The sequence below is a fragment of the Carcharodon carcharias genome, chromosome 16, assembly GCF_017639515.1.
Source record: "Carcharodon carcharias isolate sCarCar2 chromosome 16, sCarCar2.pri, whole genome shotgun sequence".
Lineage (NCBI taxonomy): Eukaryota > Metazoa > Chordata > Chondrichthyes > Lamniformes > Lamnidae > Carcharodon > Carcharodon carcharias.
Window position 1 is genome coordinate 104,623,589 of NC_054482.1, and position 25,890 is coordinate 104,649,478.

Sequence of the window (25,890 nt, forward strand, 5' to 3'; positions counted from 1 at the left end):
CAAAAATCATAAAATCGTACTGCACAGAAACAAAATTTAGCTCATTGTGACTGTGCAGCTTTTTGAGAGAGCTATCAAATTAGTCCCACTCCCTTGCCCTCTCCTCATAATCCTGCAAATTTATCCTTTATTAAGACTGCCTGTTTCTACCCAAGTGTCTCTGCTGACATCCACAGATTTGTCTCCTGCTGATTTCTCTAACAATCTTTTCATCAAGCATCTCAGACTCCACCAAAACTCTGTCACTTACATCTGTCTTGCTTCACCATACATAACTTGTTGTCAGTTTCCATTGGTCTCCTGTTCAGTAATACATTGAATTTACCATCCCCATCGATAAATCCCTCCGACTCTCTGCTCCTCCCCCATCTCCGAGAAGCCCTCACATTCTGCTTGCTCTCTGTTCTTTCTATTCTAACCACTGCCCCTCCCTCCTTCATTCATTCCTCTTCTATGGCAGAAATTTAAGCCAGCTGCCCTGTAACTCTCTGTTGTGCTCCTTCTCTCTCCCCTTGTTAGAAAACTCAGTTTTGCTCTTTGGTCTCCCTTAGCTCTTCTACTGATACAATTAACATATCTTTTTTGAGAGTGTGTACATGTTAAAATATCTCACATTAAAGGTACTACAAAAGTGAAAGATCTGGTTTGAAAAATTTGTCTTGAATAAAAGAAATACAAGGATCTATTCAAACAGTATATACTTTTGATTTGCATGAGAATCTGAGGAAAATAGTTCATTTAACCTTAACTGAAGTTTACTTGCTGTTCACCTAGATTCTCTGTTTAGAAACTCTTCTCTGATGTCATATGGAAGTGTGTTGAAAATGTCCTCTTCCACATTCAGTTGACTCCTTTTCAAACACTGGCACTTTGCTAGCTCAGGTGGTAAATATTGCAATTTGTTCCCTTTCAAATCTAGTTGTCGCAGTTGTGTCAAATTTTTCACCTTGGGTGGAATGGAAGTCAAAAGATTATGTGAAAGTATCAGCACTCTAAGCTTTGTACAGTAAAACAGTTCTAAAGGTAGCTCAGATACTTTGTTACTTTCAATGTCAAAGTAATGAAGGTCCTCCAGTTGTTCTATTTCAATGGGAATGCTTGTAATATTATTATGACCAACTTCAAGATGTCGTAGCCTAGTGAGTTTAAATAGATTTGATGGAAGAAAAGTAATATTATTTTTAGTTAAATAAAGCATTTCCAGTGAGCTGGCCTTGGCAATGTATAGAGGAATCTGTGTAATTTTGTTGTGATGAAGTTTGAGTGTAGTGAGTTTACGAAGATGTTGAAAACTCGCCAGCTCCTCCAACGTTCTCAGATTATTGTCTTTGAGGTCCAGTTCCTGAAGATTGCTCAAGCTAAATATAGCACTTGGGATTCTCTCTAAATCACAGTTATACAGCTTTAACACAGAGAGGCAAAGCATTTTCCTAAGGCCGTTAAGAGTGGTGAACCTTTTGCCCTGATTGTGGATTGTGAGGTGCTGAAGGTGATGAGCAACATCAATGACTGCTGCAGGTACTTTGGTGACATTGGACTTTAGGTGAAAAAATTTAAGACGTTCTAAATCACATAATGACTGCAGGACAATGGAAGTTTTATTGTCGATTAATAGGTTTCCTTCCAGGTACAGTTCACGGAGATTCTTCAGACAATACATCCACTGTGGTATTTCATAAGCGTTTGAAAACCGAACTCTTAAAATTGTTATTGTGTCTTTTAAAAATGCAAGTGCTCGATTTTCTACTTTTATTATACAGTTGTACACCCACAGTTCTTGGAGTGAAGTTTGCTGTGAAATTGCTGCACTAATAGAGACATCCTTAATAAATTCCAACTTTAGTACTTCCAGGTTATAAATATCATAAACGTTATTGGGAATACCGGGCAACATAAAAAGATGTAATTCAGTTTTGTTGTCTTCATTAGTAACAATACGTTGCTGAAGCTTCTCATGTGTCCACTCATAGCTCAGGTTTATTTGACGGAGTTTGTTTTCACTAACATCAGATAGAAACACAGCAAACTTCCTAGCATATAGTTTATCATATTGGTCAATCAGATGCAGTAAAAATGCAAAATCGTTCTTCACATCAGGAATGTCATCAATCCCAGTTTCTTCTCTGACATATGCAAATGAATATTCCTTAAGTTTAAAATAGAAGATCCAGTACAATGTGTAGATACAGGTTATACAATAAATAAATATGACAACAACATACACAGTAGACAACATCCTGAATATCCTCCAAAGACCATGGATGCAGAAAAATTCCGTGAAACCTGTGATATGAATTTTATCTACGCAGTGGACAATATGTTTCATTTGAGGAATCCGAGTTACAAAATAGGCAAGAACGAGAATTGTTTGAACAGAACGTAAAATAGTTTGTCTTATGTACATCATATAAAGAATATGACCTTCTTCTGTGTGAAGACGAAACTTTTTGACTTTTTCAAACAATGCTTTTGCTTGTTCACCCTCCTTTTTATCTAGGATTTTCACTGCAGCATAACCATAAACACCACCTCCGACAGTTTTGAAAGTCTTGTATGGAGGTTTGCACAATGACACTTGTGCTTCATTCTCACACAGTCTGTCATTACTGGATTCCTTTTGTCCCAGTAATAGGGCAGTATCGGAGGACTGCTGTAGGTTCAAAGAGCAAGATACGGATGGTTCAGTTGATAAAACTGTTCTTTGTGGAATCTGTAGATCTGAATCCTCATAGACAGTTTCTGAAAGTGCCTTAGTAGTCCACTGAGAATCTAAACATTTTCCAAGGATTGATATAAAATGCTCAATTTTGGAACTTGTTCCTGGAAATTTGAACCAGAAATTACTGCTTATCAAAAATACAAGCGTGTGAATGATAGCTATGTATGGGAAATATTTTGAATACCACTGAATTGCATGATCATAACAATACTGATCCATTAAATTATATTGTTCGCGGTCCAAGTCGGTCTTAAATCCCGAATCAAAACTATTTAGTTTAAGACCTTTAAGAGCACTTTTGTTCCATCGCATGGTGGCCATTGAGAAGCCTTCCGGCACAGGGACACATATTATCTTGTCTGTTGATATCTGTTTAAATACAAAAGACAAAATAAATTTGCCATAAATTCAACTAACTATATAGGACTACCATTAGATACTGGGGATGTCTCCCCATTTATTTTTCTGTTGAACAATATTTGATAAACTGCTGCACAGCAGACTTGTGAGCAAAGTTGGAGTTGGTGGAATAAAAGGGACAGTGGTAACAGCTATACAAAATTGGCTGTGTGTCAGAAAACACAAAGAGTAGTTCTCGGATTGGAGGAAGGTTTATATTGTGGTTTCCCGGGGTCTGTGTTAGGACCTTTACTTTTTTTGATATATATTAATGGCTGACTTTGGTGCACAGGCACAAATTCACAAGTTCTGGATGACAGAGAACTTGCAAGTGTTGTGAACTGTGAGGTGGATAGCATTAACCTTCAAAAGGACACAGACAGATTGGTAGAACAGGCAGACAAGTGGTATATTAAATTTTATGCAGAGAACTATGAAATGATTCATTAGGTAGGAGGAACGGGGAGAGGCAAAAATAAAGGGACAATTCTAAATGGAAGAAGTGGGGGACATGGGGCTATATCCATGCAAATCATTGAAGGGGGCAATGCAGATTGAATGAGTAGTTAAAAAAGCATTCGGGATCCTGGGCTTTAAATAGGAGAAGAGAGTATAAAATCAAGGAAATTATGATGAACAGATATAAAACACTGGTGCAGCCTCAACTGGGGTATTACATCTAGCTCTGGGTACCACACCGTAGAAAGAATGTGAAGGCATTAGAGAGGGTACAAAAACGACTCACAAGAATGGTTCCAGGAATGAGGAACTTCAATGAAGTTGAAGAAGTTGGGGTGGTTCTCCTTGCAGAAGAAAAGGCTGAGCAGAGATTAAATAGAGGTATTCAAAATAATGAAGAGTCTGGACAGAATAGATAGGGAGAAACTATTCTCACTCATCGAAGGATCAAGAGCCAGAGGATACCAATGTAAGGTGATTGGCAAAAGAAGCAATGGTGACATGAGGAAAAACTTTTTTACGTAGCGAGTGGTTAGGATCTGGAAAGCACTGCTAAGAGCGCGGTGGAGGCAGATTCAATCAAAGCGTTCAAAAGAGGGTTGGATTATTATCTGAAGAGAAATAAGTTATGGGGCTATGTGGAAAAGACCTGAGAATGGCACTAGATGAATTGCTCTTGCAGAGAGCTGGTGCAGACACGACCAGCCACAAGGCCTTCTGCTGTGCTGTAAACATTCTATGATTGTATGTTGCGAAAATAATTATTAAGTCTAAGCTACTGTAATTCTGACAACATTGTACACATGTTTCTGCATTTCTTTTCGCATTTATAGCAATAGAATGTAGAGAAACCTCCAATTTGTATATATATATATATCCTTTAACAGTTAAACCACCATTTGTCTTAAAAATAAATTGTATGTATTCTTCATGATATTACAGCTTTACATTTAAAAGGATATATATTTAAAGGAGTGTCATCAGGACCTCTTATAACAAAGTCCCAGTGGCACCTCAACTATTGGTAAATGGCAGAACTAAGCACTGCAGACCAGGAAGATAATGGCCAAGGGTTTCTACTTTGGATGCAATCTGGGTGCAAATTATGCTCAAAATTGCACTAGTTTTGAGGAGTGTTTTTATTCTTCAAATTTACCCTCAAATTCATTTGCATATCAGCGAGCATAAAATCAGCCATGAAGCAATCAATGTTTTACGACAATGTCTTTTAAAAATCGCATTAAAAATATTTTTGAAAGATATATTTGAATGATAACCTGGTGCAGAATTATCAATGCACCTGAAAATGGGGATAACACGAAAGACTAAGTATTTTAAATCGATACTTAGTCCACTGCCTGTGAGTAACCTAATTTTAAACATCTGAAAATGACTTAAAAAGTCTATAAAGAGCCATTTACTATTTATATTGATGTGGTCTGATGATCAGTATTTTTTAAATTAAAAGCTTTTAAAATGTGCTTATCAGTCTCCTTGCACCAAAAAAAATTAAGAACCCTCAGTATTATCACCCCATTATGACACACTCTTTCACTGCCCGATCCCTTTTCGACCTATTAGTCTTTTAAGCAGCATGATCCAGTTTTGTAGGGTTGACAGAAAACAGTGTTCATTGTTGCTTGGGTTTTTAAATGCAACAGTACTACATGTCTTATCTGGCTTGCTATAGTCATGTGACCTCTGTCATTCCTTTCGTAAGCAGACCTTTTACATCAGTTCCATAAAGACTCACACTGAGAAAGCACTGCAGTCTGTGAACACGAAACATGGGCCAGAATTTTCGGGTCGGCGAGCGGGGGCAGTGCCCGTTTGCCGATGCGTAAAATGATGTGCGGTGATGTCAGGCATGCGTCATTCAGATTTTCAGTTTGGCGCATCCGAATTGGCTGCGTGCCCGCTGAACTGTCAAAGGTCTATTAAGGCCATTTAAATATCAATTAAAACAATAAACTGGCAGGCAAGGAGCCCAGGCAGCCTTCGCATTTATCATGGAACCTCATCCACGGGCGGCATGAGGTTTCATGAAGGTATTTAAAGCTTTATAAAAAATTTTAATAACACCCATAGACATGTCCCAGCTCATGTGACACTTTCACTTGAGGAGGCATGTCATAAACTTCTTTCTCCCTTTATTAAAGTTTTCAGAACTTAAACTCTGTGCCTCAGGGATATTTCTGCGCTCTTTATATGTGGCATAATTGGCAGTTTTTTCATTTGCAATGGAACAGATTTAATTAACAATCCAGAGCCAATACGAGTAGCCATGCTTTTAATACTGCTGGGGAGGGACTGTTATAAATTGTATGCCATCTTAAATCTAACCGAAAAACAAGGAAAATAGAAGGCAGAGATTTTGAAAGCCTTGAACCTTTTGAACCCCGAATGAATGTTACATATAAATGTTATTCAACACTAGAGCTCAAGGTGAAAATGAGGCAATGGATTATTATGTGGCTGCAGCAACACAGCTTGCAGAATCATGTGAATTTGGACAACTAAAAGATGATCTAATTAAAGATAGAATAGTCTTAGGCATACAAGACCCCTCCGTGACTGCAAGTCTACTGAAAAAGGAGAAAACTACGCTCAAGAAAGGCATAGACGTGAGTAGAAATGTGGAAGTTGCAAAACGTCAGTTAGAGCACATGTATGGCAGAACAGACCATGAGATACATTTTGCTAAGAGACATTACAGGCCGAAGGATCAGAGCAATCGTGGACAAATGACAAGATGCAAATTCTGCGGAGGACATCGTACAAAGGAAAAGAAAGACTACCCTGCATGAGGATAGCAGTGTTTTAACTGCAAGAAACCAAATCATTTTGCACATAAGTATTTGGTTAGAAAGAAGCAAATCAAGCCTATATAGATGGTCACTGGAGAAGTTATCAGCAGAAGTGTGATGAAGCACTATACATGATACAACAGGTTGTTTCCTTCAATTCTATTGGTGATAAATGGTTTGTGACTGTTACAATGATGATCGCAGGAGAGTATCAAGTGAACAAGAAGTGTCAGATAGCAACATCATGACCTACACAGACCTGTGTGAAGTGACTCAACATGGCAATCTACAAATGAAGCCCTCAAAGTTAAGGTTGAAGCTATATGGTTGCATGATACTCATACCGAGAGGACAGTTAGTCTGAGAACCCAATGCAATTGCAAGAAGGAAGATCTAAAGTTCCAGATCATAGATGAGATGCAACAGCCACTCATCTCAGTGGAGCTTAGGTAGCCCTAAACATGCCAATGGAGAATCATAACATGTTGCAGCACACAAAACCATTGACTGCTGACAGATCCTAGAGCAGTGTAAAGACAGGTTTACAGGGTTGGGATGTCTACCAGGAGAATAGCATCTAGAAGTAGTTCAGTGCCTGCCAAGAAGAGTTCCATCTGCCCTCAAGTCAAATCTAAAGGACAAGGTAGAAGAGCTGGAAAAGAAGGGAGTAAGCAAGAAAGTGACACGTCTAACAGACTGGATTGGCGGCATGGTAGCCATGAAACAACCTGGAAAGCTGCGAGTATGCTTAGGCCCAAAGGATCTAAATAAAGCACTGAAGAGATCTCACTACCCTATGCCAACCATCGAAGGAATTTTGCCAAGGCAAAGATCTTTACTACTCTAGATGTGAAGAATGATTACTGGCAAGTGAAGCCAGATGAAAGCAGCAGTTTTCTAACTACATTCTTGGAGCCATGAGGGAGATACAGATGATTGCGTGTGCCATTTGGCATTTCCACAGCCCCAGAAGAGTATCAACACAGACAGCTTGAGATAGTCAGTGATTTTCCCAGAGTGGAATCCATAGTGGATGATCTACATGTCTATGGATGTGGAGACACAATGGAAGAAGCCATAGCTGACATGATCAGAATTTAATATGACTGCTAGAAAGAGATCACCGGATGAACCTGCAGCTGAACAAGACAAATTACAATTGAAGATGCATGAAGTCAAGTACATAGGTCATGTACTGACAGCAAAAGGTCTTTGTTTGAATCCTGACAAGGTGAGAGCTATAGCAGTGATGCAGCAACCAACAGATGTGAAAGCATCTGTTGAATTTGTTGGATTAGTGAACTATTTAGCAAAATCTTTGCTTAATTTGTCGTCGGAGTGTGAACCATTACGCAGGCTCATTACCAAGGATGTGCAGTGGTGTTAGGGAACAGAACAAGAAGCAGTGTTCACTAAAATCAAACAACTAATGGCGAAAACACCAGTGCTGAAGGATTATGAAGTCAATAATAAAAGTCACCTTGCAGTGTGACACCAGTGAGTCAGGTCAATTTGAGGATGTTACAACAGAATGTGAAATCTTTCAGATTCAATGTGAAGCAGCTGCTCGACATGATCAGGAAGTCATCAACCCAGCAGAGACATTGAATCTGACAGACAAGCACCTTGCTCAAATGAAGCAAACTACCCAACACGTTGCAAATCTCCAAGTGCTACAGGAAGTAGTGATGAAAGGATGGCTGGAGAGCATCAAGGACACACCTGTGGTCACAAGAGCATTTTAGGCATACCAAGATGAATTGACAGCCTAAGACGGCATCTTAGGAAATAGTCATCATTCCTAAGGAGATGAGTGGAAAGATGCTGAAGTGCATCCATGTAAGCCATCAAGGAATTGAATTGAGACTGAGAAAGGCAAAAGAAGTGCTCTACTGGCTAAACATGAGCAATGAAATTAAAGACCACAGAGGCTAGTGTGGTGCTTGTAATGAGTACCAAGCTAAACAAGCTAGAGAGCCGTTGATGACCCATTGCATCCCAGATGATCCCATGGATGAAACTGGGAGTAGACTTCTTCACTGTGGACTATTATTCTGACTACTGGGAGTTAGACCAGCTGACTTCAACGACAACAGGAAGAATAGAATGCTTGAATGCATACCTCAGTTGTTACGGCATTCCAGATATTGTGATGAGTGACAATGGTCCTCAGTTCATGAGTGAAGAATTCAGCCGCATCACAAAGGATTGGGAAATTTAACTCTACATATCATCTCTGCACTATCCCCAGTTGAATGGAAAAGCTGGAGCGGTAGTGAAAATCGTCAAAGGAATCATAGAGAAATCAAACAAATCTAGTACAAATGTATACAAGGCAATGCTCAAGTGAAGAAACATACCAACTGAAGGCATGGATAGTCGTCCAGTCCAAAGATTAATGTCATGCCACACAAAAACTACTCTTCCAATAGCAAAAAAGCTACTGAAAATAGAAGTAGTACCAGGCGTGAGTGGAAAAAGCAAGGTAAAATGGCAGAAAGACAAATTTCAATTTGACAAGACTGCCAAACCATTGACAGAGTTGAGCATTTGGAGAGCTAGTCACGGTGCAAACCTTCAACGTTTTCAACAGGGGTCAGCCCATATGGCAACCTGGGACATGTGTAGAGAAATTGTCACCTCAATCATACATGGTGGAGTGAACAATCGAATATACCGGCACAACCACAGGCATATACGAACAGCTATTGAAGCTGTTCCTTCACTGTGGTTGGCCCTCAGGGAGAAGGGTTCTCACCATCTATACTGATTGCAGACTTACCATCAATTCCAGAGGTCCACGGTCCCCAACAACAGAAAGGAACAACAACAAGCAAGAAATGCCATGGGAACGACACCCTCCGGACAAGGAACATCACCCAGATGAACAGCCAATGGCCAATTGCAAGCATACCATTAAGAGACTTGCACAATATTTAAACACTATGTATGCAAGGCAGGTGTAGAGGCTGACCAGTAGAACAAACAATTGTTAATGCATGAAAGTAGTGGGTAGGGAGAATAGTGGATAACTTGGGTAACTCACAGTTACACATGATTGCGCATGCAAATTTGTCTTTTGTTCCTTAGGAAAGAGGGGGGATGTTTGTGTCTTTTATTTATTATAAAAAGGGGGATGTTTGGGTTTTGAAATGCAACTGTACTACATGTCCTCTCTGGCTTGCCACAGTCATGTGATCTCTGCCTTAAAGCAGTTATTTTACATCAGTTCAATAAAGACTCACTGAGAAAGCACTGTAGTCTGAGAACACAAAAAAAAATAAAGCTGAACCCTGGAAGCAGTGCATTATGGGACACTAGGAAGCAGGATTACCCTTTACAGCAAGTTCTCATCTCAACCATGGCTCAGAGATCAGGTGCTTCTTCACCAAGGGAGGGCAAGCAAAAAAGTTACCTCAGACTGTTTTGTGCCCCTTTATTTAACTCAAAAAAGAGAGAAAGGCTTGCATTTCTTTAGCACTATTCGTGAACTCAGGACATTCCAAAGTGCTTTACAGACAATGAAGTACTATAGTCACTGCTGAAATTTAAGGAAAAAATATGAAAGAGAAAAAAGCGCATTACACATTATTTGGTACATGGAGAATTGGTGGGGAAAACAGCTCACAAATAAAATGTTGAACTATGCAGTACTTCAGGATTCTTTTTTAAAAAGTTGAGTATGGGCAACAGCTTCTGTGCTGTCAGTCTTCAACATTTTTGTATTTTTGGGTGGGTACATGGGATAAAAGAGTGATAATTTTATTTTCTTTAATTTTTATCACTTCTGTATATGCAGGCAAAGTGGAGGTTTACAAAATCAGTAAATCTGTGGATAAGTTTATGGCAGGCAAGAATGGTTGTTCTTTTTTGAAGACTGCTGGCTGGGGACTATGTTTACCTTCACCCATAGAATCATAGAAAAGTTACAGCACAGGAGGCCATTCGGCCCATCTTGTCCATGCCAGCCCGAGGACACCCAGGTGCCCTTTCTAACCCCACCTTCCTGCAACCGGCCCCATAGCCCTGCAGCTTACAGCACTTAAGGTGCAGATCCAGGTACTTTTTAAAAGAATTTAGAGTTTCTGTCTCTACCACCAACTTGGGCAGCAAATTCCAGACACCCACTACCCTCTGTGTAAAAAAGTTCTTCCTCATGTGCCCCCTACACCTTCTGTCACTTATCTTGAATCTATGTCCCCTGGTTCTAGAATTCTCTACCAAGGGAAACAATTTTATCCTGTCCACTCTATCTATTCCCCTCATAATTTTGTACACCTCAATCAAGTCACCTCTTAGCCTTCTTTGCTCTAAGGAAAATAACCCCAACCTATCCAATCTCTCCTCGTAACTACACTTTTCTAACCCTGGCAACATTCTTGTAAAGCTCCTCTGCACTCTCTCCAGAGCTATTACGTCCTTCCTGTAATATGGTGACCAAAACTGCACACAATACTCCAGTTGTGGCCTCACCAATGTTTTATACAATTCCAACGTTATATCCTTACTTTTATATTCTATACCTCTGCCAATGAAGGGGAGCACTCCATATGCTTTCTTTACAACCTTGTCTACTTGAACTGCTGCCTTCAGGGACCTGTGTACTCGTACGCCAAGATCTCTCACTTCACCTGCCCCTCTTAATATATTCCCATTTATTGTGTAATCCCTGTAACTGTTTGACCTCCCTAAATGTATGACCTCACCCTTCTCTATGTTAAAATCCATCTGCCACTTTACCGCCCACTCCAACAACCCATTTATATCATTTTAGAGATTATAGCTGTCCTCTACACTATCCACTACTCGGCCAATCTTTGTGTCATCTGCAAATTTCCCCCCAAGTTCACGTCCAAATCGGTAATATATAACACAAACAGCAAGGGTTCCAACACTGAGCCCTGTGGAACACCACTTGAGACAACTTTCCATTCGCCAGGGCATCCATCGACCATTACCCTTTGTTTCCTGTTACAAAGCCATCCGTTTATCCAGTTTGCCACATTACCCTGAATTCCATGGGCTTTCACTTTCCTGACCAATCTGCCATGTGGGACCTTGTCAAATGCCTTGCTAAAATCCATGTACACAACATCCACTGCACTACCTTCATCAACCTTTCTTGTCACTTCCTCAAAGAATTCAATCAAATTTGTGAGGCAAGACCTTCCTTTAACAAATCATGCTGACCATCCCTGACTAGTCCATGCCTTTCCACATGACAGTTCATCCTATCTCTCAGGATTGATTCTACTAATTTGCTCACCACTGATGTAAGACTAACTGGCCTATAATTGTTTGGCATTTCCTTTGATCCCTTTTTAAACAATGGAACTATATTTACATTTCTCCAGTCCTCCAGTACCACCCCTGTATCTAGTGAAGATTGGAAAATCATCCTCAGAACATCTGCAGTCTCCTCCCTGGCTTCCTTCAGCAGCCTCGGAAACAATCCATCTGGCCCTGGTGACTTATCAACGTTCGGGATTTCAACCCTTTGAGTACTTCCTCTCTCTCTATGACTATCCCATCCAATATCTCGCAGTATTCCTCCTGGACTACTATATATACATCCTCCCTTTACTTTGTAAACACGGAGACAAAATATTCATTCAAAACCCTTTCCATAGCCTCTGCATCTACACACTAGTTTCTATCTTCATCTCTGATAGGTCCCACTTTTTCCTTAACTAACCTTTTAGCATTAATGTATTGGTAAAACATCTTTGGGTTATCTTTAACCTTACTTGCTAATCTTTTTTCATGCCTCTCTCTTTGATTTCCTTTTTTACTTCATCCCTGCACTTCCTATATTCGTCTAGGCTATCTGCAGTGCTTAGTTCTTTGTACCTATCAAAAGCTTTCTTCTTCTGTTTGATCTTCCACTGTATTCCTCTAGACAACCAGGGGGGTCTAGATTTGGCAGTACCACTCTTATTGTTGTAGGGGATATGTCTACTTTGTACAATTAGGATCTCGCTTTTTAGTGCTTCCCACTGGTTTTATCCTCCAGCAGTGCTGTCCAGTCCACCTCAGCCAAGTCCCTCCTCATTTCTACAAAATTTCCCTCAGTTCAAGACTTTTACTCCTGCCTTATCTCTGTCCTTTTCCATGGTAATGCTAAATCTAACTGAATTGTGATCACTGTCCCCGATATGGTCACCAACTGTCACTTCACCCACTTGCCCCTCTTCGCTCACCAAGACAAGGTCTAGAATTGCTTCTCCTCTCGTTGGGTTTGTCACTAATTGGTTGAAAAAATTTTCCTGGACACACTGCATGAATCTTTCTTCTTCAGTGCCCCTTATATTGTTTGAATCCAAGTTGATATTAGGATAGTTGAAGTCTCCTACTATTATTGCCCTCTTGTTCTTACAAGCAGAAATTTGTTCTTCTATCTCGCTTTCACTATTTGGGTGTATGTAGTATACTCCCAGTAGTGTGACTGCCCCTTTTTTATTTCTAAACTCAATCCATAAAGCCTCGTTTGTTGACCCATTTAGTATATCATCCCTTCTCACAACTGGAATTGATTCTTTAACCATTAGTGCTACCCACCCACCACCCCCCCTCCACCTCCTTCTTTATCTTCTACTCTATCATGTCTGAAGACTCTATAACCAGGGATGTTAAGCTGCCAGTTTTGTCCCTCCTTTAGCCAGGTCTCCGTTATAGCAATGACATCCTGCTGCCATGTGTTTAGCTGTGCCCTTAACTCATCTACCTTGTTTGTAATACTCCTTGCATTGAAATATAAACAGTTTAACTCCGTCAATTTCCCTTGCTGGACACTTTTTGAACTTTGCTTCTCCTGTAACTCCGTGTCTATCACAACGTCCCTAGTTAATGTTCTACCTCCATTTTTCTGATCTGAATCTGACCTATCTGATCCTACTCCTGGGATCCCATCCCCCTGCCACACTAGTTTAAGTACTCCCCAACAGAACTAGCAAAAGCCCCCACAACGACACTGGTCTCAGCTCTGCCTAGGTGCAGCCTGTCTGGTTTGTACAGGTCCCACCTTCCCCAGAACTGGTCCCAGTGCCTCAAGAATCTGAATCCCTCCACAGTCTCTCTAGCCACGTGTTCATTTGGTCTATCCTCTTATTCCTGCTCTCGCTAGCATTTGGAACTGGGAGTAATCCTGAGATTACTACATTTGAGGTCCTGCATTTTAATTTATCTCCTAGCTTCCTGTACTGTGCTTGCAGGTCCTCATCCCTTAGTTTACCTATGTCGTTGGTACCAATGTGTACCACGACCACTGGCTGTTTACCTTCCCTCCACGGAATGTCCTGCAGCCACTCCATGACATCCTGGGCCCTGGAATCAGGGAAGCAACATACCATCCTTGATTCACGTTTGTGGCCACAGAAGTGTCTATCTGTGCCCCTAGCTTTTGAATCCCCTATCACTATAGCCCTGCCACTGAGCAGCAGAGCCACCCACGGTGCCGTGAATTGGCTGTTGCTGCTTTCCCCTGAGAGGCCATCCCCCCAACAGTATCCAGAGTGGTATATCTGTTAGAGAGGGGGATGACCACAGGGGATTCCTGCGCTACCTTCCTGAGTCTTTTACAGGATGGTCACCCGTTCCCTTTCTGGCTGTGTAATCTTCACCTGCAGTGTGACCACCTTACTAAATGTGCTATCCATGACTTGCTCAGCATCGCGGATGCTCCACAATGAGTCTACCCGCAGCTTTAGCTCTGAAATCCAGCTAGAAGCTGCATTTGGACAAACCTTCCGCACACATGGTCATCAGGGATGCTGGAAGTGTCCATCATTTCCCACATCCTGCAGGAGGAGCATATCACGGGTCTGAGTTCTCCTGCCATGACATCCATCTCGATTAAGCTAGTTACTCCCTGAAAAAATATGCTAGCTCGGGGCCTTATTTATGTTAGCAAGGAACCTTGTTTCTTGACTAATTATACTTGTACAGTATTACTCTATACTTTTTTTTAGCTCCTACCTCAGTATTAAGCAATGAATTACTTTAATAGATTGAAAAAAAAACCAACCAGGATTTACTCAACAATCAGCTGCTTTTTTTAAAAATCCCCTTTCAAAGGAGTGTCCCTCGCAGGTCTGGTGCACTCCTGAAGGTACTGCCTCTCCCTCTCTCTCTCTTTTTTTTTGGTTTGAGAAGGAGGGAGGGCTGGAAACACTACAGCAATGTAATGTTTGGGGCTATTCCATTCTTTGACAGTGGGTCCTCCTCGATCCCCTTCTGAGTTGCGGTGACTGTGCTGACTTCTCCTAGAATGCATCTCAGTCACTTCTCACTACCACCTTCCGTTGGATGCTCTTCCTCCTGTTGAGTGCAAGGGTCCTTCTCCTTGATCCCCTTCTGAGTTGCGGTGACTGGGCTGACTTTTCCCATAATGCTTCTCAGTCACTTCTCACTACCGCCTTCTGTTGGATGCTCTTCCACCCTCTCCTTTTCCCTCAGGGCCTTTAAGACGTTACGTGCCGACCACAGCCTGATGGACCTGTGGTCAAAGGTGTTTCTCTGCATTAAGTTTTCCACGAGGGACAGGTGGTAGGCATGGTCCAACTACTTGGAGCGCTCTGCGGCAGCGTAGCCAGACTCATCCTTCGCAACACCAGGGACAGGTAGAACCTCAGCACAAAGTGACACTTGGTGTTTGCGTACTGAGGGTCTATGCACTGCTTGACGCAGCCACACACAAAGGTGGCCATCAGTATGAGGGCGATGTTGGGCACGCTTTTTCCCCCTTTATCTAGAGGCTTGTACATCGCGTCCCTGTGAACACGATCCATTTTCGACCTCCAGATAAAGCGGAAGATGGCGCGGGTGATCGCCATCACGCAGGAGTGTAGAATGGGCCAGACCTGCGCCACGTACAGCAACAGCGAGAGTGCGTCACACCTGATGACCAGGTTCTTACCCACAATGGAGAGGAAGCGTCGCTCCCACAAGCACAGTTTCCTTTTCACCATAGACATTCGCTCCTTCCAGTTTCTAACGCGTGCCCTGGTCCCTCCGAACCATATCCCCAGCACCTTCATGCCGTCAGCCCTGACAGTGAAGGGGACAAAGGATCAGTCAGCCCAGTTCCTAAAGAACATAGCCTCGCTCTTCCCACGATTTACCTTGGCTCCCGAGGCCAGTTCAAACTGGTTGCAGATGTGGATCAGTCTGCGCACCGACAGGGGATCCGAGCAGAAGACGGCGACATTGTCCATGTACAGGGAGGCTTTGACCTGACTGCCTCTACTGCCTGGGATCGTCACTCCTCTTATGTCCGGATCCTTCCTGATGGACTCAGAAAAGGGTTCTATGCAACACACGAAAAGAACAGGCGAGAGAGGGCAGCCCTGCCTGACTCCAGATTTAATCGGAAAGCTATCTGATTCCCACCCATTGATAGAGACTGCACTACTGATGTTAGTGTAGAGCAGTTGGATCCAATTGTGAATTCCCTCCCAAACCCCATTTGGGAGAGCACATCCACCATGTAGGTGTGCGATATTCTGTCAAAGGCCTTCTCCTGATCCAGGCTGATGAGGCAGGTGTCCACACCCCTGTCCTGTACATAGGCAATCGTATCCCTGAGCAGCGCGAGGCTGTCAGAGATCTTCCTGCCCGGCACAATGCAGGTCTGGTCAGGGTGGATCACCAATTCCAGAGCGGATTTGACCCGATTGGCGATGACCTTGGACAGAATCTTATAGTCCACATTCAACAGTGAAAGGGGTCGCCAAATTCTAATTTCTTCCCTTTCCCCCTTGTGCTTGTAGATGAGGATGATAATGCCTTTCCTCATGGATTCTGACATACTGCCAGCCAGGAGCATACTCTCGTACACTTCTAGCAGGTCCGGGCCGATCCAGTCCCACAGAGCCGAATACAATCCGCCGGCAAGCCGTCGCTTCCGGGAGTTTTACTCTTCTCGAAGGACTCAAGGGCCTTAGTCAGTTTGTCAGGAGTTAGCGGTTTGTCCAGGCTTTCCCGTGTACTGTCGTCTAAGACCTCCGTGATAGAGGACAGGAAGGCCATGCTGTCTGTGAGCTTCACGTCATACAATCTGGCATAAAAGGATTTGCTGATCCTCAAAATGTCAGACTGCGATGACTTTTCTGAGCCGTCTTCTTCCTTCAGGCTGCTGATCACAAAGCTCTCTCTGTGTACCTTTTGGAAGAAGAAACGTGAGCACATCTCGTCCTGCTCCACGGAGCGGACTCTGGAACGGAAGATGATCTTGGAGGCCTCCGAGACAAAGAGCGAGGCTTGCTGGCTCTTCACCTCCTGCCCACCCTCTGGTCTTCCTCTAAGTGATTGTCAGCCAATAGGAGGCAGTGGTCAGAGAATAACACCGGCTTGACATTGGTGGATCTGACTGTGAACGCACGGGACACAAACAGGAAGTCTATCCTGGAACGGATGGACCTGTCAGGCCGCGATCAGGTGTATCTACGCTGCGCACCGTCTGCAGGGTTGCTGAAGACGTCGTGCAGCTTGGCATCCTTTACTGTTTCCATCAGGGATCGGGACGTAGCGTCCAATCTGCTTTCAGCCCTGCCGGATTGTCCAGCCGCATCGATGATGCAGTTGAAGTCACCGCCCAGAAAGACCGGCCTGGAGGTCACCAGCAGCAGTGCGAGCTGCTGAAAAACCTCCAGCCGCTCAGCCCCTTGTGACGGGGCGTACACGTTAATTAACAGGAGTGGAGCATTCTTGTACATTATGTCTGCTACAAGGAGGCGCCCGCCCACCATCTCCTTAACCTGGGAGACGGTGAAGCTGCCTCCCCGCAGCAGAATCCCCAGGCCGGAGGAACGAGAGTCGTTTCCTCCCGACCAGATCAATGGACCATGGGACCACCATCGTGACCATTGCCTGTAGGAGCTGAGGTGCGGTATCGCACACTCCTGCAGAAACAACAGGTCAGCTTTGACCTTGGCAAGGTAGTCCAAGGTCGCAACACATTGCGTAGTAGATTTAATGCTATGCACATTTATGGATACAATCTTTAAATCCATTTTAAAGCATTTAGTCTCTTACCAAACCTGTTGTCTCTGAGAGTTCCAGACCTTTGGTCCGCTCCTTCATGCCCGTAGTGTGCTCAAATTGCCTCACTTTGGATAGGCTGAGGAAACCGTCCTGAACCTCCCCATTGGTGATGTTCTGCTCAGGTGGCATCTGGGGGGTCCATGCAGAGAGAGGGGTTTGAAATGTCCTCTGTTGGAGAAGCTTCTCCAATCCTCTCCCCCCCGGGGCGTTGCTGCTCTTGGCTTCCCGGAGCTGGGGTGCGCTGAGCGCCTCACTGCTCCCAGATCCCTGGGGCTGTGGTACACTGGCCTCTTCGGGATGTGGACAAAGTTGGGGTGCGCTGGTCTCCTCATTGTCTCCAATGTTCTGGAGCTTGGGTATCTCGTCCTCCAACTCCCTAGCGTTTTGCCACTTCTTCTGTCAGCGCCGCCCTGGCCCTTCTTCGTCTGAACAGCTGCTGCTCTTGTTATCCGTGTCGGATGGGAGACGCCTCTTGCCTCTTGTCTGGGAAATGGCTTGGTTTCTTCTTAGCCCCTTCTTCCTTTTGGCTCTCTTCACCAGCTTCCACTGCCCCTGCTGCTTTCCCACTGCTGCTTCCTCCTCCTCCGTTGATTCGCTCTCCTGAGGAGTGAGAGGTTCAGGGGGCAGTGTTGTTGATTGGCCGTCTGTTGCCCCAATCTTTTCCTCCACCTTATCTTTCTCTGTGTCTTCCTTTGTCCCGTTGTTCTCCCTGGGGGCCTTGGTGGTTGGAGTGACATGAGGCATTTCTTCTGCTCCCCCCTCGTTGGCTTTGGCTGCCTGTCTATAAGTACGGTAACGTTTGGGGCAGGTCTTGTAGAGGTGAATTGCCTCGCCACACAGGTTGCAGCACTTAGCCTGTTTACAGTCTTTTGTCTGGTGCCCTTCCTGTTTGCAGTTCTTGCAGAGGACGGCGCTGCAGTTGGCCGCCACATGACCAGCCTTGCCGCATGAGCGACAAAGTTTGGGTTGCCCAGCATAGACAAGGTAGCCACGGCTTCCTCCAATAGCGAATCTGGAAGGAGGGTGGAAGATGGCTTGAGCGTGACCTTAACCTGGCGTTTACATGTCCAGATCCCCAAATTGTCTCTAACCGCGGTGCAGCTCCCAACCTTATCGAAGTACCTGGTAAGAAAGGTGAGCACGTCAGCGACAGGGACGAAGGGGTTGTAAAGATGCACCGTCGCAACCCGGTCTCGTTGCAACGGCAGTGCAAAGAGCGGCTCCGCCGTCAGGATCTTCATTTCTGGCAGGTCTTTCTTCTCCTCAAACACCTTCAGGAGTTTGATGCAAGCTGCCACTTGCTTGAACGTCACATCAAAAAATCCAGCGCTGGGGAAGTCCTGCAGACAGTAGATCTCCGCAGCCTCGAAACCACACAGCTTGAATAGGATCCTCTTGGTGAAGAAGGTCCGATCCATAACTGTTCCTTCCTCGTTGCCCCTCACCATGACTCGGATGGTGTTAGGTACCCCATAGTAAGGAGTTTGACTGGTTATAGCCATTGCTCGATGACCTTTCCCTGGCAGAAACGCAATCAAGGTCTCTCCCCTGCCAGGTAAGACTTCTCCCAGAATGCTTCGCAGTCACTTCTCACTACCGCCTTCTGTTGGATGCTCTTCCTCCTGTTGAGTGCAAGGGTCCTTCTCCTTGATCCCCTTCTGAGTTGCGGTGACTGCGCTGACTTCTCCCAGAATGCTTCTCAGTCACTTCTCACTACCGCCCTCTGTTGGATCAAATATGTGGTGTTCAAAACATTCTGCTTGGCAAACTGGGCTTTTGAGGATCAATGAAATCATGCCTTTTTTCAGGGATATTTGTTTTCCCCTTTTAACATTTTCACTATGCCATGCACTGTTCTCCAGTTTTAATGGACAAGTGGACTGGGTTGACATGTACAATCTAATTTTACAATAATAGATGATTCCCTCTCCAGGCCACAAAATCAGAAAGTCATTGTTTTATAGGTTTTCTGATATTTCTTGTCTAGCTTAATTTGTTAAAGTGGCCTTTGTGCTAGCTTCTTAATTGAGCTCCTCCCTTTTAAAACTTTGTCTTTTGCCCTACAACACACTCACCTTTGCCCCCACTTTCTTCCATCGTTTAAGAGCCCCTGAACACAATAGTGGGTGCATTTTGGCCTCAGGGTGTACAAATTTCAATATATTTGGCCCCATTCTTGTTCTGTGAGATGGGGACAGTGATGGTGTTCGTAAACTAAGTGCTATATAACTAAGGGCTATTATGTACAAGACACAGTATGCATGGTGGTCTAAATCTATGCAACTGCTTCCAGTATCTATTGCTTTCCGTGTTGTATCATTGTGTGAATTATGTGTCAATGTTAATCTCAAATGATAGTATTGAAGCAGTCTATAAATAAACGTAACTGCTGTGTTATTTTTAATTAATATTTTTACATTTTATTGAGACCATAGAAATATGCTATCAATTTATAGATTATACAAAGTAAGGTTGGAACTGAATCCAAGGGTTCAGATTTCCTTTATTTCACTCATGTTTTATGTTTTGAGCTTAAAAAAGATTAGTTTTATTTACAACTCTCAACCATTCAATCCCACATAAAAATGTTGCTGGAAGTAATTTATTCAGGCGATCACTGAAGCAGACAAGAACAATCTCCCAAACCAAATGCATTAAAATTAAAATGTGTGTATGTTTCATTAAAGTGGGCAGGTATATTACTTAGTCCAAATATTTCTTTTAAGTTAATTGTGGTTACAGAAAGTGTAGCTATATTAGTCATAATATGATTGTATCTGGAATAATTCTGCATTCTATGATGATAGTAGAATGGTACCTATTACTTCTCCCACAGTTTAAAGGGGTTTAACCACTCAATAGCTAGAAACCTAGTGAAATCATTAGAAAACCTGCCATTTCCTCTGAACCAGCATTACATTAAACATCATTACAAAAACAATGTTGTTAGAATGGACAAAAGTAAAAGCAAAATTCTGCGGGTGCTGGATATTTGAAATAAAAACAAAAAATGCTGGAAAAATTCGGCAGGTCTGGCAGCATCTGTGGAGAGAGAAACAGAGTTAACATTTCAAATCCGTATGACTCTTCTTCAGAGTTAAAGAGGAGTAGAAATGTGATGGATTTTATACTGTTTAAGACGGGGTGGAGCAAGATATAAGGTCAGGGTGACCTTTTATCTTGCTCCATCCGCTCTTAAACAGTATAAAATCCATCACATTCTACTTCTTTCTAGCTCTGAAGAAGAGTCAAATGGACTCGAAACATTAACTCTGTTTCTTTCTCCATAGATGCTGCCAGACCTGCTGAGATTTTACAGCATTTGTTTTATGGTTAGAATGGATATTTGATAAACCAGATAAATCAGAGAAGTGTAGATTGAGCCATATTATATACATACTTGTGAATACTAACAATATTTTACCTGCAATGTCCCTCCAAAAACTGCTACCATAAGCATCAGAATAGTTAAATAATCTGTGAAAACATCCCACCATGGTTTCAAGATTTTAAATGTAGCTCTTTGGTCTCCAAAATATTTTAGCTCCACCACTGAAAACATACCTAAAGGAACAAAAAGATGTTACTAGTTATATAAATCATTGCCATCAAACATTTCATCACAAAAATAACATATTTACATAGCACATTTGAATGGAGCAAAACATCCAAAGACATTTCGGCATTATCAAACAAAATTTGACACCAAACGACTTAAGGAGATATTAGGGCAGATGACGAAAACCTTGGTCAAAGAGGTGGGTTTTAAGGTGCATCTTAAAGGAGGTAAGAGGAGTAGAGAGGCAGAGAGGTTTAGGGAGGGAATTCAAGAGCTTGGGCCCTAGACAGCTGAAGGTACAACCACAGAGTGATTAAAATCAGGGATATTCAGAGGGGCCAGGATTAACAGAGCACAGATATCTTGAAGGATTGTGGGGCTTGAGGAAGTGACAGACATGGGGAGGAGTGAGACCATGTAGGGATTTGAAAGCTAGAATGAAAATTTTATAATGAGTCCAATTGTGCTATTCTCACCTTGATTAATTGGGGCATTGGTAAGGTCATACTTTGAAAATTGTTTTCTGATTAAGGTACCTACATTTAATAGGGCACTGAAGTGTTGGAGGACACAAGAACAACAATGATTCTAGGAATTAGAGGAATGTAGGAATTGGAGCCCTAGGAAGAGACTTACAAATCAAAAGCTATTTTTATTGGAGAAAAGAAGATTGAGAGAACATGTACTTGGGTCTTAGGACGCTGAATGGAATGGGATACTGTAAGCATAAGCTGGTATTTAACTTAGATTTCAGGTGTAAATCTAGATGAGAATAAAACATAACAAGTCCCAGGCAAGATCACCAACTTATTCATACTTGGAATAGACTTCCAAATAAACAGACAATGGCATTATCGAAGAGAGAATTAGATAAATAGATTGTAAGGAATGGATTTCTGAGTAATAAGTACAGCGGAAGATGATTAAATGCTGTGTGCAACATGAGGATTCTTATACTGCTGAGGTGACACACGCACCCCATCTAACATGAATAAAGTAGCATGTTAGGATCCACAGGCATTCTGGAGTTTTTGCCCTAATTTACTTGGAGATTAAATAGTGGATTGACTTGTGGAAATAATGGTACCGAAGGACAGAAATGGTCTTTTTTTCTCCTCCCATGCTTTCCTATATTCCCCTGTCAGAGTTTCATATGATCATGTTTCAGTGATTTTCAGAGTTCTAGGAAAGCAGTAAAGTATGCTTTTCTCATTTTAGTAATCCTAGCAGACAGGCTGAAAATAAATACAGTTCACAGGGCCAAAAACTGCAAACAGTACATAAACACTTCAACATAAAATTCCACATAATACAGATAACACGTTCAATCGGTCCCACTCCATAAAGGCTTCAATTTAGCCAAAATTCTGATCTTGTCAACCTGTCAGCTGGTCCAATGGCTTAAAATTAAGACTAAATAACAACTAATCTTCAAAACAAGTAGGCAACAAACTGTCTATGACACAGGGAAAAATGTCACTCTCAACATTATATACAGATTTTATGCATGGATGCAAGTCCTGTCCAACCTCCTGTTGTTCCATGTTTTGTTAATATTTGTGTCAGCATTTGGCTTTAAAACTTTCTATTTAACAATGGGAATGGAAATCATTTCTGTAAACCTGTAACCATGTGGATTTTGGCCCTGGTTTGTAGGCAGTTTGGGGACTGAGTCACTTAAATCTCCCCAATTCTCTTGCTATCCAACATATAAAAGGTTATATTCATCAACTGACTGTTATTAACACCACAGGGGTTTTGTATATATGAAGAGTGGGCTTATATATATGTGTGTATATATGTATATGGAACGGATCTTTAATATATATACATAAAAAGGGGACTTTGTCTATGTATTATAAAACCATGCAGAGAATAGAAATAATAGATTGCTCAAAATTATACAACATCTAGATGGAAAAAAAGAGACAGGCTTTCTAATATGTATGGGAAGTGGTGGAGGAGGGGGATTGGTTGGGGGGGGGATGGGAGGGTAAGGAGGGCATTTAATATATAAAAGCAAAATACTGCAGATGCTGAAGATCTGAAATAAAAACCAAAGATGCGATGGTCTTTGCTAGACGATTCAATAACATGCCAGAAATAGCTGTAAATCAGGAAATGGAGGGGAGGGAGGAACTCAAGGGGCAGAATTTTACGGCAGCGAGACGTTACATTCCCACTGAAGTCAATGGGGTTTATAATGACTCACCACGTTTTACAGCCTCGTCCCCGCCGAAACGGGGCCGTAAAATTCTGCCCAAGAAATTTACAGTCACCAGGGAATCTATTTTTGGAATTGTAAATCAGGGGAGAGCGCGAACGCAATCCCCCACTACCACAAATTTTGCAGTCGAGTATCCCGCATTTGGGGACATCGCAGGCGTCAGCACACCCGAAGTGCAATGGGATAGCCTCGTCCTGGGAGAACCTCCTTCATGATCAAGGTTTCTCCCCTGCCAGGTAAGTATCAATCACCAGAGAAGTGGTACTGAACAAATTGTTGGAGCTGCAGGCTGACAAGTCCCCGGGTCCTGGGGTCTTAAAAGAAGTGGCTATAGTGAGATAGTTGATGCATTGGTTTTAATTTTCCAAAATTCCCTCAATTAGGAGAAGGTTCCACTAGGTTGGAAAATAGCGAATGTAACTCCATTATTCAAAAACGGAGGGAGACAGAAAGCAGGAAACGACAGGCTAGTTAGCTTAACATCTGTCATAGGGAAAACGTTAGAAGCTCTTATTACAGATGTTATAGCAGGGTGCTTAGAAAAATTCAAGGTAATCAGGCAGATTAAACATGGTTTTGTGAGAGAAAAATCATGTTTAACCAATTTATTGGAGTTCTTGAAGAAGGAACATGAGCCGTAGATAAAGGGGGACTGATGGATGTATAATACTTAATTTCCAGGAGGCATTTGCTAAGGTGTTACAACAAAGGTTATTGCGGAAAATAAAAGCTCATGGTGTAGGGGGTAACTTATTGACATGAATAGAAGATTGGCTAACAGGAAATAGAGAATAGGCATAAATGGGTCATTTTCTGGTTGGCAAGATGTAACGAGTGGTTTGCCATAGGAATCAGTGCTGGGGCCTCTACTTTTTACAATTTATATAAATGATTTGGATGAAGGGACCAAAGGTATGGTTGCTAAATTTGCTGATGATACAAAGATAGGTAGGAAAGTAAGTTGTAAAAAGGACATAAGGAGGCTACAAAGGGATAAAGAGAGGTTAGGTGAGTGGGCAAAGATCTGGCAAATGGGGTATAATGTGGGAAAATGTGGAATAGTCCATTTTGGCAAGAAGAATAAAAAGGAAGCATATTATGGTGAGAGATTGCAGAGCTCTGAGATGCAGAGGGATTTGGGTATCCTAGTGCATGAATTGCAAAACATTAGTATGCAGGTACAACAAGTAATTAGGAAAGCAAATAGAAAGTTATCATTTATTGCGAGGAGAATTGAATACGAAAGTAGAAAGGTTATGCTTCAGTTATACAGGACATTGGTGAGATCACATCTGGAGTACTGTATACAGTATCAGTCTCCTTATTTAAGAAATAATGTAAATGTATCAGAAGCAATTCAGAGAAGATTCATGAGACTAATACCTAGAATGCAAAGGTTGTCTTATGAGGAAAGGCTGGATAGGCTAGGCTTATATCTGCTGGAGTTTAGAAGAGTAAGAGGCGACTTGATTTAAACATATTGCATCCTGAGTGGTCTTGACAGGTTGGATATGGAAAGGATGTCTTCTCTTGTGGAAGGATCTAGAACTAGGGATCACTGTTTAAAAATAAGGGGTCACCCATTTAAGACAATGATGAGGAGAATTTTTTCCCTGAGAGGGTAGTGAGTCTTTGGAATCTTCCTCAAAGGCGGTGGAAACAGAGTCTTCAAATATTGTTTAAGGCCGAGTAGAAAGATTCTTGATAAGGAAGGGCGTGAAGGATTATCAGTGGTATGTGGGAATGTGGGGTTTAGATTACAGTCAGATCAGCCATTATCTTATTGAATGGCTGAGCTGACTCAAAGGGCCGAGTGGTCTACTCCCGCTCCTAATTCGTATGTTCATAAAGACTCAGCAGGGCTGGCAGCATCTGTGGAGAGAGAGAAGCACAGTTAATGTTTCAGGTCGACGACCTTTTATCAAAACTGGAAAAAGTTGGAGATGTCATGGGTTTCAAGCAAGTACAGAGGCAGGGAAACTTATCAGAGGGGATTATATATATATATATATATATATTTATACACGGAATTTATATGCCATATTTCTTTTGGGGAATGGGGGGTGGGGGGGGGGGGGGGGGGGGGGGGTGGAGGGAGGTTATATCTGATCAGTCCTCTCCTGTCAAACGCTCATATTATGGGATTGACTTGGATTGACCCCCCCCCCCCCCCCCCCACACACACACACACACACACACACACCTCGACACCGAACAGACCATTGCTAACTTCTAATCTTTTTCCGAATTAATGGTTTTCTTTTCTCCTCCATCTGAATGTTCTTTACATATTCTTTAACCAATCTTTCATTGCCATCTCCCCTGTCCAAACCACCAGGTCCCTGGAGAGGCTGAGAGAATACCTTTACCCCTGAGCTCTCTCGCTGACCTTTGTGGGCCCAGGGCCGTTGTACCCCGGTTCCGCGCGCGCCCTGCTGGCGGTTGATTGGCCTTTTAAATTAAACAGTTCCCGCGCGCTGGGGATTGAGCGTGGAAGGGGACGTTAGGGGCTGCCCGGGAGCTTTGAAGGCCGCGCGTGCGTGATCGACAGAGAACATCCTGGCAACGCGGTCCGTGACGTCTTGAGCGGACAGTCTCCTTGTAATATGCTCGGGTCCGTCAAAGAGCATCCTGGCAGCGCAGGCTGTGACGACTTGAGTTGAGCAGCCTCCGCCATCTT

The 25,890-nt window shown here is 42.7% G+C and overlaps 1 protein-coding gene and 1 non-coding gene across 4 annotated transcripts; both read right to left on the reverse strand.

Moving 5' to 3' along the window:
- Nucleotides 1-697: 697 nt before the first annotated feature.
- LOC121289146 (volume-regulated anion channel subunit LRRC8C-like) lies at nucleotides 698-25,646 on the reverse strand. 3 transcript variants are annotated; one of them, XM_041208270.1, is made up of 3 exons: nucleotides 25,574-25,646; nucleotides 20,849-20,988; nucleotides 698-3,088 (listed from the first exon to the last, which is right to left on the reverse strand). In XM_041208270.1, exons 2-3 carry the CDS (start codon nucleotides 20,984-20,986, stop codon nucleotides 767-769), a joined length of 2,460 nt encoding a protein of 819 aa, XP_041064204.1. In that variant the 5' UTR covers nucleotides 20,987-20,988; nucleotides 25,574-25,646; the 3' UTR covers nucleotides 698-766. The 3 variants fall into 3 exon arrangements, with proteins under 3 accessions (XP_041064204.1, XP_041064205.1, XP_041064206.1); XM_041208271.1 differs by lacking the exon at nucleotides 25,574-25,646 and adding an exon at nucleotides 25,414-25,526; XM_041208272.1 differs by lacking the exons at nucleotides 20,849-20,988; nucleotides 25,574-25,646 and adding an exon at nucleotides 15,299-15,334.
- LOC121289474 lies at nucleotides 23,291-23,454 on the reverse strand. The gene has a single exon (XR_005945573.1). It is a non-coding gene; the product is annotated as a U1 spliceosomal RNA (small nuclear RNA).
- Nucleotides 25,647-25,890: the final 244 nt, after the last annotated feature.

Excerpts from the sequence above, each read along its gene's own strand:
- LOC121289146 (XM_041208270.1), bottom strand. The coding sequence starts at position 20,986 with ATGTTTTCAGTGGTGGAGCTAAAATATTTTGGAGACCAAAGAGCTACA. Across the intron at positions 3,089-20,848 it reads TTTTTGGAGGGACATTGCAG|ATATCAACAGACAAGATAAT; the intron begins GTAAAATATTGT and ends GTATTTAAACAG.